Source organism: Rhinoderma darwinii, chromosome 2 (genome assembly GCF_050947455.1).
Source record: "Rhinoderma darwinii isolate aRhiDar2 chromosome 2, aRhiDar2.hap1, whole genome shotgun sequence".
Taxonomy (NCBI): domain Eukaryota; kingdom Metazoa; phylum Chordata; class Amphibia; order Anura; family Rhinodermatidae; genus Rhinoderma; species Rhinoderma darwinii.
Genome location: NC_134688.1, coordinates 220,665,900 through 220,682,016, shown reverse-complemented (window position 1 = coordinate 220,682,016; position 16,117 = coordinate 220,665,900). Strand labels below are relative to the sequence as shown.

General features: G+C 39.9%; 1 protein-coding gene across 2 annotated transcripts in view; it reads left to right on the top strand.

Annotated features, from left to right (window-relative positions):
• Window positions 1-16,117, top strand: part of GTF2I (general transcription factor IIi) — a 93,356-nt gene that overhangs the window by 9,955 nt on the left and 67,284 nt on the right. For both annotated transcript variants that reach the window (XM_075852870.1, XM_075852869.1), the window contains exons 4-13: window positions 285-404; window positions 4,060-4,243; window positions 6,521-6,549; window positions 6,692-6,734; window positions 8,356-8,399; window positions 8,732-8,809; window positions 10,166-10,213; window positions 10,730-10,834; window positions 12,419-12,484; window positions 13,592-13,775. In XM_075852870.1, coding sequence (XP_075708985.1) covers window positions 285-404; window positions 4,060-4,243; window positions 6,521-6,549; window positions 6,692-6,734; window positions 8,356-8,399; window positions 8,732-8,809; window positions 10,166-10,213; window positions 10,730-10,834; window positions 12,419-12,484; window positions 13,592-13,775 — 901 coding nt within the window. The remainder of the gene's footprint in view (window positions 1-284; window positions 405-4,059; window positions 4,244-6,520; window positions 6,550-6,691; window positions 6,735-8,355; window positions 8,400-8,731; window positions 8,810-10,165; window positions 10,214-10,729; window positions 10,835-12,418; window positions 12,485-13,591; window positions 13,776-16,117) is intronic.

The window sequence follows — 16,117 nt, the reverse complement described above, 5'->3', positions numbered from 1 at the left end:
TGACGGAACCCATTAGCTTTAATGGGTTCTGTCGGCTTTCCGTCGGGGTGTCCATCATTTTACCAGAGGCAAAAGCAGAGCATGCTGCAATATTTTCTTCGGTAATCACTGCTGGATCGGCGTCAGAGGCCCCTAACGGAGCCTCCAATGCAGTTGTGAACGAAGCCTTAATGTTGCTACACTAGAGATTTAACTTCAGAAGACTTTTTGAAAATACCCGTACACTGTAATAAAGTAATGCATATTGATCAATTCAGTACTGGTTGTTCTTTGGTTTCTTGCAGGTAATTTGGATGAAGATTGTACTTCAGAACCTGTAATGAAGACACTCAGATTAGCAACAAACTGTGCAGAGGTTGAATCACTCCGAAAATGTGTTGAAGATCTGTTCTGTCTTTGCTATGGTACAATGCTTATTTGTAATTTATGTATGTTATGTATCATTTTTTACAGGAATTTGCAGCTAGTTTTAACCCACGTACTTCTTTATATTCTAAAAAAAATCGAAAATCTGAAAGCCAATGTTGTCATCTTATACAGCCTATATTGAAATAAATGCAATTCAGCTGATATTGGCCTATTGTACATGAGTGTCCAAAACATATGACAAATGACTGACAGATTCTGGAGGCATTGGGGGGGGGGGGGGAATTTTCAACTTTTCTACAACAGTTTTCTCAAACGGTAGAAAAGTCACAAAAGTCACAATTTGCAGGAGAAATTGCTACTTCTGCGTCATTGTCACCGCTCACACCACTTTTCAGAGATTAGCAGATCGGTTGGGCGCACCCGCGGGGGAACATATTTACTATTATTTACTCTAGAAGCTGGCGTAAAACCACTTAAATGCCGGAGTCGCTATTTACTGTGGCATCTAAGGGGTTTAGCGACCGGGATCCGAGGTAACTCTGATCCCAGCCATTAGAGCAGGCGCCCGGCTGTCATTAGACAGCCAACACCCACTCTGCCGTGTGGTAAAGGTGGTCATTAGGGGTCAAACGGAAAGTGGCTGCTGTGTCAGTTTAATAAGACAGCTGATGCTGTAGCTGCCCGGCACAATTATCAGTGATTTGTAAGTGTCCCAGGTCGGGCGGCTACCACATCAACAGCTTTCCTAATTGACAGAGCGCCTCCAGTGGCAAATTAAGTAGACATGTGCTGTTCCCCAAACTTAACCCCTCCTTCCCCACCGCTGCCTTGCCACACCGTGTTTATAGCCAACACAATTTTTCTGTTCTAGCATTGACGATTAGGTGTTACCATTCCCATTGTCAAAGAACTTTGTCCCTCAATACTGACCGTGTCTAATCATCGCTGACAGAATGAGACTCTGTAGGGACACATCTTCTTAACAAGGGGAATGCTAACACTTAGTTGTCATTTTAACCTGGGCTACACTAAGATTTTATGTGGAATACAAAAATTTACTATAACAGAGATGTCAGGAGAGATGACAGGTCCTCTATAAATCAGGTGATATCTTTTCTGATGAGTCGTTCTCTTTGTTTTTCTTCTTCACCCGGCCTAGAACTCTATGACGTCTTCTGACGACTGCAGAGTTTCCTGCCGAGAAATTTATGACCTCTCGCTTCTGCAGCCATCCCCAGACTCTATAACAGCACAAATAAATTCAGACCCCGGACCAGTCCTCTAAATAAATATAGACCCCAGATCAGATCCCCTAAACTAATAAAGACCCCAGACCAGAGCTTTTAGATAAATATAGATTCTTAAACAAAGACCCCAGACAAGACCTGTTAAACTAATACAGACCCCAGACCAGAGCTTCTAAACTTAATATAGACCCCAGACCAGATCTTTTAAACTAATATAGACCCCAGACCAGAGCTTCTAAACTTAATATAGACCCCAGACCAGAACCCCTAAACTAATACAGATGCCAGACCAGTCCCCATAAATAGACACCAGACTCGTACCCCTAAATACAGACTCCTGACAGCTTAAACTAATACAGACCCCAGACCCCCTAATCTAATACAGACTCCTGACCTGTATCCCTAAATACAGACCTTAGACCCCCTAAACTAATACAGACCCCCTAATCTAATACCGACCCCAGACCAGAACGTCTAAATACAGACACCTAAATAAGCAGCTCCCACTCTCCTTCTCTGTAGACCCTTGTATCTCTGTCCTTTGACTTCAGTGCCTGTACATATATGGTCATATGACCTTATGTGTGTAGCTCCTTCAACAGTAAAGAGGACCTGCACACATGTGGTCATGTGACCTTATGTGTGCAGGTCCTTTTGCAAGTTCTGAACACATTTACACAGTGCAGTTTTTTACCGTTACTTGCGGCAAAAAACCTGACCAGGTTGGAATGTGCAGAGCCTCTGCGCCCCCCCTCCCTCAGTCCTAGCTGCGCCTGGTGCACATGCCCTAGCTATCCCCCCCCCCCAGCTGCGCCCCTGGATGTTCACAGCTCCAAATATAAATATGCAGAGTGCACACACATACAAATAGATGCGCACACATTTGATAGAAACAGTCATTGACCTCATTGAAAAGTGAGTACTACATAGTACACATAAATAATGCTGCCAAACTCTACAAATAAATAATGCCTGTTTACAGTACACAAATAACGCCCTTTTAACCCCTTAGTGACCACTAATACGCCTTTTTACGTCGGTCACTAATGGGCTTTAGGCTAGGCTGACGCCTTTTCACGTCAGCCTAGTCTAAGTCCTAAACGGGTCTCCCGTGCAGGCAGGAGCCGGGGCTCTGCTGTCTGATGACAGCTGAGCTCCTGCTCCAATGCCCGCGATCGAAGTTTACTTCGATCGCGGCCGTTTAACCCGTTAAATGCCGCCGTCAATAGCGACCGCGGCATTTAACTTTGTTTACAAAGGGAGTGAGCTCCCTCTGTCACCCATCGGGTGCCCGCGAATGCAATCGCGGGTCTCCGATGGGGTGTCATGGCAGCCGGAGGCACGTCCTAACAGATTGCCTGTCATATTTACACTGACAGGTAATAATGCTCTGGTATACGAAGTATACCAAAGCATTATAGCAGCGATCGGAATATCGCACAGTAAAGTCCCCTAGTGGGACTAATAAAATAAGTCATTAAAGTGAAATACAGATTATTAATAAAAAGTACAGTAAAAAAATAAATAAAACCATTTTTTTCCATAAAAAGTGGTTTTATTTAGTAAAAGTGTAAAAAAAAAAAAGGTACACATATGTGGTATCGCCGCGACCGTAATGACTCCATTAATAAAGTTAATATGTAATTTAAACCGCAAAGTGAACACCGTAAAAAAAAACGCAAAAAACCATGGCGAAATTGCAATTTTTTTCCATTGCCCCCCAAAAAAGTCATAATAAAAATGAATCAATAAGTCCCATGCACCCCAAAACAGTACCATTCAAAACTACGTCTTGTCCCGCAGAAAACAAGCCCAAAAAATCACTACATTGATGGAAAAATAAAAAAATTACGGCTCTTGGAAAGCGACGATGCAAAAACAAATAATTTTAGTTCAAAAGTGTTTTTATTGTGCAAAAGTCGTAAAACATAAAGAAACCTCTACATATGTGGTATCACCGTAATCGTACCGACCCATAGAATAAAGGTAACATGTTATTTACGTCGCACAGTGAACGGCGTCAATTTAAAAACGCATAGAACAATGGCGGAATTTCAGTTTTTTTTTATAATCCCCCCAAAAAGGTTAATAAAAGTTAATATAAAAATTATATGTACCCAAAAATGGTGCTATTAAAAAGCACAACTAATCCCGCAAAAAACAAGTCCTCATACAGCTATGTCGACGAAAAAATAAAAAGGTTATAGCTCTTTGAATGCGACTATAGAAAAATGAATAAAATAGCTTGGTCATTAGGGCCTAAAATGGGCTGGTCACTAAGGGGTTAAAGAGAAATTCCAACCAAAACTAAAGTTTTCCATGTGTTCCATTAAGGATTTCACGTGTCAGTCTCTTGCCTGTTCTTTTTTTGTAAGTTACATATGAAGTGGTTTATATATGCATTCTTTCCGGTCATATTTTTCTCTTTGTTTTTTTTTATCAGGTAAAGCATTAGGAAAATCAAATCCAGTACCTGTTCCCTATGATAAGATGGCTAGAGACCCCACTGCTGTCTTGGTGTGTGGCCTCCCAAATGATGTAGCAGTTAAAGATCCAGCAAAATATGACCTACACACTATACAGCAGATCTTGGAAAACCAGTCCAGCATATCTTTTACTATAAAAAGGTGATTACTTGTTAATTTACCACAATCACTGAACAAAAACAGGTTAATCGGGAGACCACTAGAGCCGTCACTCAGGCAGAGGGCAGGGCAGCGTGCAGTGCTGTGCACTTGCCTGCCTACGCGGCACTTGCAATTGCGGCGTTGAGGAGAATTAAAGCGGTTTTCCACGAACACAAAATTTTGTAACTAATATTCTATGTAACTATTTAATAAAGTTCCCAATATACAGTCTGTATTAAATCTTAACACTTTCCTTCCTATTCTCCATACCTCTGCCCTGCCAGAAGTTCTGCTTTTCATTTGTGTCTTTTTTTTCTTTTGACACAGGCTCATGCATGAGCGTTATTATACACACAGGCCGGTGTCGATACCGCACTGACCTATGTAACGACACAGGGCTGTTCTTTACTAATTATTCCGCCCCCTCTATGTGTCCATTGGCCCTCCACACTAGCTCTCCCTTCCCCTTTAGTTTATCCTGCCCACCTGCTATTCTGAGGTGCGGTCACCGCACCTCAGATATCTAAAGCGATTTCCATCATCCCTAAATATATGTACCCCATATATATGTAACTATATATATATATATAAAATGGTGCTGCTATTGAAGTACAAGCAAAGAATGAATGGAGCAGATATTGAGGAGGTTGTGGATCAATAGACTGCCTCAAACCCGGGACTTCAGGTTTGAGGCATCCTATTGGTCCACGGCCTCCTCAATATCTGCTCCATTCATTCTTTGCTTGTACTTCAATAGCAGCACGATTTCCTTTGCGTGCATGCTATTCCTCAGTGAACATTGGGGAATAGCATGCATGCAGAGAAAATGGTGCTGCTATTGAAGTACAAGCAAAGAATGAACGGAGCGGACATTGAGGAGGCTGTTGGACCAATAGGATGCCTCAAACCTAGGACTTCTGGCGTAGACCCGGGTTTGAGGCATCCTATTGGTCCACAGTCTCCTCAATGACCGCCCCTTTGATTACGCCTCAGTGCCCGCCCCATTTGCCTCTTATTGCTAAAACTCCCCATTGCTCGTTTGCTCGTGCGCTGCCTGGCATGGAAAAAAAAATGTCCCTGGAAACCCCCTTTAAAGGACGGGTGTCGCGAAAAATTATTTTTTTATATCAATTTGCTTTTATTTGTGTGTTTTGTGTTTCACATTTTTTTTATTTTTTAACGTTTTCTTCCCTATGGGGGCTGCCATTTTTTTTTTCATCTCTGTATGTGTCGATTAACGACACATACAGACATGGAATACGGCACATACAGCCCCATAGTGAATGCGAACGGGACCCGTTCCATTCACTATGCTGTACGCCGCCATTTTCTTGTGGACCGGAAGCCGCGGCCGGACAGTAAGATTACTACTTCCGGTCGCGGCTTCCGGACTTGTGCACTTGGAGCGGACGGACTGGAGGGAGCGGCGGCGGCAGGAGCAGGTAAGTTAGGTCTGTGTATGTACGTGTTTTACTGTGTGTTTACTACTGTATGTAAACCTACTACACTGTGTGTTAGCTCAAAAAATGGTGACACACAGTGTAGGAGGTTTGACCGTTCAATCCCCTACTTTCTCCCGGCACTAGCCAGGATAAAGGAGGGGGGGATTCTGAGAGCTCACTAGAGCGAGTGTGTTTTCTCAAATTTTGCAGCATAAAGCAATGTGGTTGCTTTACCACATGCAATGCTACAATTTTGGGAATTGCTCCATCTAGTGACCAGCACTGGGAAATGTTATAAATTAGAATCTAATTTATAATATTTCCTGGCTCGTGAAAAAATTAAAAAAATTAGAACAATGTTTAATCATTTATACAATAACTGTTTAACTAAAAAATGTTAAAAAAAATTTCTAGCGACACATTCCCTGCATAACCGAGACAAAAAGTATGTTTACTATGCCCTCCTGTATATCGCTCAAGGCCTCAAAACTGCTGACAGATTCCCTTTAACAAATATGTTTTTTATGGCATCCACAGTTGTAAACTGTGTAAAGTGACAGATACAAAATTAATCCTATGCCTAATGCCTAGAAATCTACAATCCTGCGCTAGTGACCACAATGCTTGGAAGTGCTGAGGGTGCTTTTCAAAATGTTCTGGCTCTTTTCCAGCGTAGTGACTGATTCTCCTGGATCTCAACAGGACTATGTAGATCTGAACTTGTCACCCACTGTCTATGCTCTTTGTTTTTAAGAAACAGCCCAAACCAGTGTAATGCAAATAAAATAATTCAGAAATTTATACTGAACTCTATTTTATGTTTTATTTTCCTCAGGCCCTTTCTTAATAGGAGAGGCTCAAGAGGTAAGTACCTAACAAGGAATCTATTATTTATTTTTTTCATCCCCAGATTTATTGTGTTTGGATTATCCATGCATATCCATCAGTTTATATCCATATCAATAGGCCATTGATAATTGATTCATTTCTCTGTAATCTGTTGTAGATGAAGGAGTTACTGCTGAATCAGAAGACTCTCTATCTGAAAGGTACTTTTTACGAAATAGTGACACTGTCCATTTGGTGCGGAGTGTCAGACTGTGTAGAGACACATCCTCCTCTTGAAAAGGGGAATAATTGATTTTTCAGTTCATTTTTTTTCATACATTTCGAGGTGGAATAAAAATAAAAAGAATAGATGCTCCAGAATTTCTATTTCATCAGGTACAAAATAATTTACTAAAATAGACGTGTGGAGAGCTGACAGGTTCTCTTTAAAAGGGAGGTCTACTGAAGACAACCTCCGTCTATGTGCCCTAGAATACCATATGGACGTCATAGAAGGGATGGTCAAGCAATACTAGATTTTCCCTGCAGTAGCCGCTACTGAGTAAGGGCTCATGCACGCGACAGTATATTTTATCCGCACTTACGGATCCGTAAAATACTGACACATTCATTTCTATCGGCCACGGACACCTTCCCGTATATTTACAGGTGTGTGTCCGGGCCGTAGAAATGACCAACAAAAAATAGGACATGTCCTATTTTTCGCATTTACAGGCCGTGCTCCTATACTTATTACTGTGACAGTCCGCAGTCCGTCCGTGTCATAATGACGGACTGTGCACACCTCTACGGTCCTGTGCATGAGTCCTAAATGTCTGGCTGCTCACAGCTTCCAGTTGTGAGCTGGACCAATAGTTATTATTTGGTAAGACAACCCTTTTAAGGAACTCGAGAATACTTTCGCTTCCGCATCACATCAACCGTAAAGTTTTTATTTTTACTATGACATAACTGTATGAGGCCTTGTATTAGTATGGACGAATTAGCATTTCATTTATATACATTTTTATTTATGGCAGAATGCATAAAAAAAGCAATTCCGTCATTCGCCAATCATCATAAATAATACATTAGCATACTAATTATTTGGGTTGTTATGGTGACATGAATACCAATTATGTATGTGTTGTTTTGTGACCATAAAAATATTTGTTTTTAAAATTCCATGTATTCAATTTTTTTTATGTTCCATATCTTTTTTTTAATTTAGTAACACACATAACTGTTGGCTGCCTGACTGCTTTTTAGATATGTTTAATGGCAGCAGCTTTGCTATAGTGGGTACAGGAGAATGGAAGTAGTCAGAAATTAAAGTTCTGTCTCCTGATAGGCTCAAGCTGCTGATCTGTTCCCCATGATTTACAGTGCAGCTCTGCTTGTTCACATGGTATTTGAGCTCATCGGGAGGCTAAAGCATTCAGTGTTGATTTACATTACATCAAGGATAGAATGATTATAAACTGCACCACCAGTGATAAAAAGAGGATTATAATAAAACTGCTACACGTATAATGAGGAAAATGATCCTTCGTAAGGGGGAGCCTGGAGATCTGTTTTTATGGTTTAGCAAGATTCAAGATGTACTTTATATTAATGTTTGAAGATGTATAAGATGCTTGCTATGTATATAAAGAATGATATTAAAAATATTCATGTTTGAAGTTAGAATTAGATTGTTTTATGATTCTTTGGCAATATATAGATGATAGAAATGAACAACACTGCGTGTAATTTTCATGCTAATTATTAAAGCATGTTAATGTATTGGAGTGGATATTTTCTGAAACTTTGTATGCTTCATTTTTTTTTTTCATATTAAAGCTATTATCCAGTCCAAGTGAAAGCAGAACCAAGTGATGATTCCGGTATGTCATATACCTTTTTTTTTTTTTTTTTTACTTTAATCGGCAGACTTTAGATGTTTATTTGCATAGATCAGATGTCTGCACAATGTCTGGAGGTCTGAAGCCTTCACGATCACCTATATTCGCATCTTGAGCCGGAGCTACCAGTCACAGATGGACATGACTTTTAACATTGGGGCAATATTTAACTATATGAGCACTTTTTAGAACTTACCTCCCCCATCAATTTTACTATATATATTTTTTACTCAGCTCTTTTTTTAGACCGCTATGAATATACATGTGCTACATTAGGAAAAACATGATAATGATCCTGCATGTTTTTAATATAGAAAATTCATTTGAGCTTACAACGGTGACAATAAAACAAGAGGCCGATGAACAGGATTACTATCAATTCAGATTCCAAGGTAAACCTTTTTATTTTATTTTTGCGTTTTCAATATATTTTTGGCATATTTTTGATTTTGTCACTTGCAATTCATTATAGGAATTGTCTAGGTCTTATTAAGGTATATAGAATACTTTAATAGCTTAGTCAACGTCCTAACCTGTTTATGTATTTCTGTATCTTTCATAGAGAGTAATGAAACGAGAGACGAGGCATCCCTATTCTCAGCATAAGTGGGAATCCTATCCGTAGCATCCCCACCGATATAATATTTGTATGCCACAAATGTTTATTATGGCAAAACCCCTGTAATATAAGCTTATTATTCACTTCTTAAGTAGTCCCAAAATCTTGCTATTCGTCATCTTTTCAGTTAGCCATTAAAAAGGTATCAAACTTGGTGTTCCTCCCAGTTTCCCCCCCGCCCACGCCTGATCTCAACAATAAGGGCACGGCCAGACATGGCGGAATTGCTGTGGAATTCCGCTACGGACAGTCCGCAGTGGAATTCTCCAGGGGCCATTTTTTTACAGTTTCAATAAATTTTTAGGCAAGTTAGTTCAGACGTTGCGGAAAACTCCGCTGTGTACCATAGGCTGCGGTGCGGAATTTTCCCTCCGCAGCATGCACTGTCTGTTGCGGAGAAGAAGCGGAATTTCACTGCGGATTTCAGCCTTTGCAATCCAAAAACTGAAATCTGTGGCAAGTCCGCTGTGTTTTCTGCAACATCTGAATTACCTGTCAAATATGCAAATGTTGGTGCAGATTCGTTGCGTAATTGCCCCAAATCTGCACCAACATTTGCAGCGGAAAAACTCTGCCACGTCTGGCCGTGCCCTTAGTTTATTTCATTGTGCTCATGTATAATTTTTTGTGTTGCTGTACTGGATGTACATTATTATGTATAGATCTCGTGTATTAGTGTGTAATGTTTTTCTCGTTTAATAAAAATGTATTGATATAAAAAAAAAAAAGGTATCAAATACTGCGGACTCTGAATTTTCATCCTTTTTAGCAGTGAGGATATTCTAAAATAAAGCGTGTAAAATAATAAAAAAAATAGCCTGTGTCTACTGCTTTTTAGGTGAATATATAATGTTGTAACTTGCATTCGCTGACAGATTCACCGGCCAATTGCGGGCAAGCGCAGCTAGCTTTTTATTGAAATCCGTCTGGTTGTAGATTTTAGCGTCCATCAATCATACTAGTAATATAAATAACAGTCAACAAATGAATTCAATTTTTTTCTATTTAAACTGCTTTTATACAACTATTTATTACATAACCAAATCTCACCTTAGTGAATAATAAAGCTTCTGATATGGGTCATATAGTGAAAATATCATGTCATTATACAAATATTCCCTGTTTCAAGGACAAGCTTATGGAGAAGAGTCTAATAAAGAAGTGGATCACCATGGAGGTAAGGGAATAGAAAATAATTCATAGAGAACTGCAGTGCAGATTGTTGATGTTTTTACTGTATATTTTTATACGATGCATGCATAACAAAGCTGGTGACTTCACGCAGTAGAAATGATGCAGGTTTTTTTACACCGTTTTTTATAACCCCGTTTAATCCTCAACAAGACGTACATGTAAATAAATATGTTCGTACATGTGGGCTTTACTGTTCCTCTCTAGATGACACACCCTAGTGTCATGGCTTCCGTTTTTATAAAATCCCGGGCTGATGTGACACATCTGTTATGATCCTTCATGATCTGTGATGGTCCATTGGAGTCCATTTTTTACCTCCGTTGACCTCTGTCCCTTCTCTCGTCAAAACCATACTATACCGTAGCAGTTTACTCAGTATATGATAACTAGTATTTAGTTATTCGGTGCTTATGTACAAATAGTTTTCAATAGCACTTGGTGTAGCCTACTATTTTTAGGAGTCATGGGTTCCTGTTTTTATTGTTTGCTTGTTTTTAAGAAAAGGAGTATGTTCCACCACATAAGAAACAGAAGAGCGCAGAAATTCAGCCGATCATTGACCAATCTGTGCAATGCAAGAGGAAAACAAAAGAGTTTAATTTTGGTAAGGTGCCTCAGTCACAAATATAGTATTTACTGTGGAGAATCGGCTATAAAATACATAAAATAAGCATACATTAGTACGAATTGTTCACTAACTGCACGGCAATACCAATAATACATTCTGATAGTAAGCACACATGCCTGTTCTATCAGCAATTTCTATCAGTCTGTGCTCTGTGACTGTTCATCTCACAGGTGCTGTTGCAATGTCCGTTCACACATCATGGCATTTTCTGTAATAACTCCATTCACAGAATACAGGCTGCTTTGCATGTAATCTGCTGCTATGCCTGGAAGGAAGTAGTGGGGCATTCAACTTACCCACAGATCTGCTGCCCTTTTAATGAACTTGTTCTAATGACAATACAATATTAACTGCTCCCCGCATTTGGATCTAAATGTACTCCATCAGCAGTAGGTATTTCCCTGCTATTCTGACAGACATGATCGCAATAGCTAAGGTCACATAAATCTGTTCTCGGCCATGTAATTCTCTTGGCACCACCGTCAGTGTTGATTGCGATGCTGTCCTTTCACTGTGAACCTTGGCCATGGGATCTCCTGGATTTTCCTATATAATAAAAGCCTGGGGCCTATAACAAATCCACCAGGAATGTCCTGTAACTATGCCTATCAGGAAATATTTTAGGTGTACCCTAACAGATACATGTGCATACTATTGTGCACAGGCATAATGTAGTAGCCTAACAATGTCAGTACATTACAGTTAAAAAAATAAAAGAAATGTTGAAGGGTTGTCCAGCATTAGAAAAACAATGGCGTTAAACTGCAATACCAGAGACAACCTATGGACAGATGTGGTGCTGTTTCTAAAATAAATTAGTCATGTTTTTCTAATTCTGTACAACCCCTTTAAGATTCCCAGATGGATCAAATATAAAATTATTTAAAAAAATTTGCATAAGGAAAAAGTTAAGAAACACAATTCTTTTCCATTAAATAAAAGTCACAAAATAGTAAAAGAACATACATATTTTGTATCACCATAATAATCTGTACAACTTATTTAATGTGTTCTTTATGATGTGCGATAAATGGCATAAAAAAAAAACTATTGCAAAATCACTTTTTTATAATTCGGTGTTGAACAAAAATTTATATAAATTAAATGCTAACTTATGTGTATCCTAAAATAATGCAAATCTAGAACTTCTGCAACACAAAACCAGACCTCTCTCGATAAGCTATGTTATAGCTACATAAAAATAAAAGGCAAACGGAAAAAATGAAGGTAGTAACGAAAATGGGACCCCTACTCTTTTTGAATAGGAATGCTATGAAAGTCTGGTTGGTGGGGGTCTGACCTGTGGGACCTTCACTGATCCTGAGAATGAGAGTCTAAATTCATACCACAGAAATGGCCATACCTGCATGATCATTCTCCATTAGAGTGAATGGGAGATATGAAACAACCAAGTGAACGCGCTTGGCTGTATTTGTATATCACGTGTACTTTATTGGAGAGGGAGCGGACATTTCTCTGAAAAAAAAATGGTCTGTGATATGAAAGCCGCTTTCAACTTACAGTTGTCTCCTTTAAATTTTCATTTCAATCTATTTTCAGAGAAATGGAACGCAAGAATTACTGAACTAAGAAAACAAGTGGAAGAATTGTTTGAAAAACAGTATGGTATGTTAAATATTGTATGTTACTATAAATGTATAACACGACCGGTCTGACAATGCTATGCTGGATACAACCTCCACAATACAGATTCTCTGAGTGGGAGATTCATTCAAAATCTCAACAACTGCCTTTTATCTGATTCCAAGGTTTTGCTAATATTATGTCTGGGACTATACAACATTCACAACCTCTGAATTACTTACACGTGGTCTCCACTGCTTCTATACATTAGTTAGAGTGTGAACTACAATCCCACCAGGCTATGCTACCCTGAAAGGAAACATAAAAAACGTATAACTGGTCTTTCAAGTTTCTGCTTTTTTCTTTACTGGATAGAATAGTGAAGCATGCTACGTATTATCGCCGTTAAAAAGCTAAATAAACTTGACGCATAAAGAACTAAGGGTCCTCTTACACGGCCTGACGCGGACTGGGAAAAGCGAGCACAGATCAACGAGACCGCTCGTTGATCGCGCTCGTTTGCTCCTTTCACAAGGAGATATGTACAGGGACGAGCGATTGTTATTACGATCCCTCATCCCCATACGTTTCTATCAGGTCTACCGACAAAAATAATATTTAAGGCATTTAAAATGATACAATCAGCCGATTAACGAGCGTTTGATAGTTCATCGGCTGATCGCTGCCCTGTTTACACATGGCAATGATAGCGAACGAGCGTTCTATGAACACTGCCCGAAAATTGGCCCGTGTAAAAGGGCCTGAACGGAAGCACATTTCCAAAACAATCATCTCCTCATTTGTAAACTGAAATCCAATTTGCACACAGTCATGATTTGGCAATACACTCTTCGCTTTCCCAATGCAGCTTTTTAATTCCCAATTGCATTGTACTCTTTCATTTGGTTGACTGTGTACATGTTAAACGGCATTTCCACCCAGTATACATTTATACAATCAGCATTCATATATAACATTAAGGTTTATTAAAAATATATCACGCATAATTGATTTTTTATTAAAGCTCACAAATTCTTAACTGCTCAAAGATGCCATCTTCTAAACATAGATTTATTTTATAAGTAACATTTTTGTTCAGTTCAGCATCTTATAATGATGAAAACTGTGTTTATGTATTTTCCTTAAAAGCTGAAGCCATAAATGTGAGTGGCCCGGTATCCATTCCATATCACCTTTTCCAGTCTAATTCAGAAGACCTTTATGTGGACGGGCTGCCTGAAGGAATCCCATTTAGGAGACCGTCAACTTATGGAATACCACGTCTTGAAAGAATATTGCTGGCAAGAGAAAGGATCCAATATGTCATCAAAAAGTATGTTCATTATAGTTCCCAAATCTCATAGTTTTATGCAGTTTGCATATATTGAGGACAAGAATATGTTTAAAGGAGACCTGTCAGGTCATTTATGCTCCCCTCGCTGAGGGCAGCATAAAGTACTGTCAGACCCACTGATTTCAGCAGTCTGTCACTTCTGTCTGTCTGTGGAGTACTTTCTGTGTACTCTCACAGTGAGCATTTCCGCGTGATGCAGAGCGCTGTGTGGAAGGAGTCCGGCGTACCGCGCTTTTACATATACAATGTTATCATCTCAGCTGGAAGCAAGGCCACCCATATTGTACTAGGGCAACACTTTCCAGCAAAAATCCCCAAACTGCAAACAAGGAAAGGACCCAAAAAAAGGTGCAGGGTGCGTTCCAAAAGAGGTTGAGAATGGATAACATTTATCCGTGCAAAACCTGCCCTGAAAGTCCTTACCTGTGCATATAGGATTGCTTCAAAGCGTACTAAACATCCATAGATTAACTTTTTTTATTTATTTACCCAATTATTATACCACTGCATTATGCCCTGATGTACTCTGCCCAGCTTACATACGACCCAACATTCTAAACTGAAACACAAGTAAATCTCCAAACAAAACTACTATTAAGCAAAATCCACACCCTAAAAGAAAAATGGCGGTCCCTCAGAGCCCTCCGCAGTTTATGACCGCATATGGGGTATTACAGTACTAAGGAAAACCTGCTTAACTATTTATGGGATGTGAGTCACGATTGGTACAAGCTGCAGAAAAAATATCTTGGACCCTAGTAGCTGACAAAAAATGCCTTTTTCCCATGCAACCTAACTACATAATCATGAAATAATAAAATGTAACGTTTAGTAATTAAATGAAAAAAGGCCACAAAAGGATTTAAAACCCAATGCCGTCCAATAGCTAAGACAGTTAGTGCAGATGACGTAATTGGAATCTGCTGCCGTCAGTGTAGTTATTGAGGCGCTGTATATTGTATTAACCAAGCAACTGACGTTTACTGTATTATGAGGTTATTATTTGCTAGCAGGATGCCTCATTTAAATAAAATTCACAGCCTCCCCCCCCCCCCCCCCCAAAACATGTTTCGCCGTCTTTGGTGTGTGCACAACATATTTGGCACTAAAACGACATTTCTGTGGAAAAATTGCAATTTTCACCCTGCAACATCCATTGAGCACTCATTTCTGGAAAACACCTGTGGGGTCAAAATGCTCACTAAACCACTAGATGGATGCCTTGAGGGGTGGGGATTTTAAAATGCGGCCACCTTTCGGGGCTTCAATTGTGAACCAATACTATGTAAATCACAAAATTAGTCCTCAAATGCGCAATGTGCTTTTTTACTCCTGAGTTGTATGTCCATGCAAAAGATTATGGCTACATCTAGGGTGTTTCTAAAAATCCGAAAACACTGCATAATAATAAGAGAGCATTTTTTCCACAGTGGCACAAGCTGGGCACCACATATTGGGCACTAATTTGTAGGGCTGGGCAATTAATCGAAAAATAATCAAAATCTAAATTCAGCGCAATTAATCAAAATCATCTTGCAAATTTAGGTCTTATAAATTATTTTCTCCCAGTTTAAACTGTATCTGCATCTTCAGGACACAGATACAGTAGAATCCAATGGTAGAGCACGGGAACGTAAGGTCCCTGCTCTACCATTCACCTTTGAATCGTTGGATGCGAGGCAGTGACGTCATCGCGCCTGTCTGCGCTGAGCTGCACAGACCAGAGGAGCAGAAGGATTTCCTCCACTCGTCATTGGAACGGGGTTAGGTGAGTATGTATATTATTTTTATCAGGCACTATTGGGGGCAGCTGCGGGGGCATTATACAGCATGGGGACGGCTTTGGGGGACTTTGTGCTATGTGGGGTGCAGGTATGGAGGCATTATACTGTGTGAGGGTAGCCATAGGGGCATTATACTGCGTGGAAGTCTGGTATGGGGCATTATATTATGTAGAGGCAGCTATGGGGGTATTATACTGTGTGGAGGGCAGTTATGGGGCATTATACTGTGTGGGGGGCATTATACTGTGTGGAGGACAGTTTGGGGGCATTATACTGTGTGGTGGTAGCTATGGGCGGCATTATACACTGGGGACAGCTATGGTGGCATTATACTGTATAGGGGAAGCTATGGTGGCATACTGTGTAGGGACAGCTATGGTGGCATACTGTGTAGGGGCAGCTATGGTGGCATTATACTGTGTGGGGGCAGCTATAGGGGCATTACACTGTGTGGAGGCGGTTATACAGGCATTATAAGGTGTGGGGGCAGATATAGGGGCATTATAATGTGTGGGGCAGCTATGGGGTATTATACTG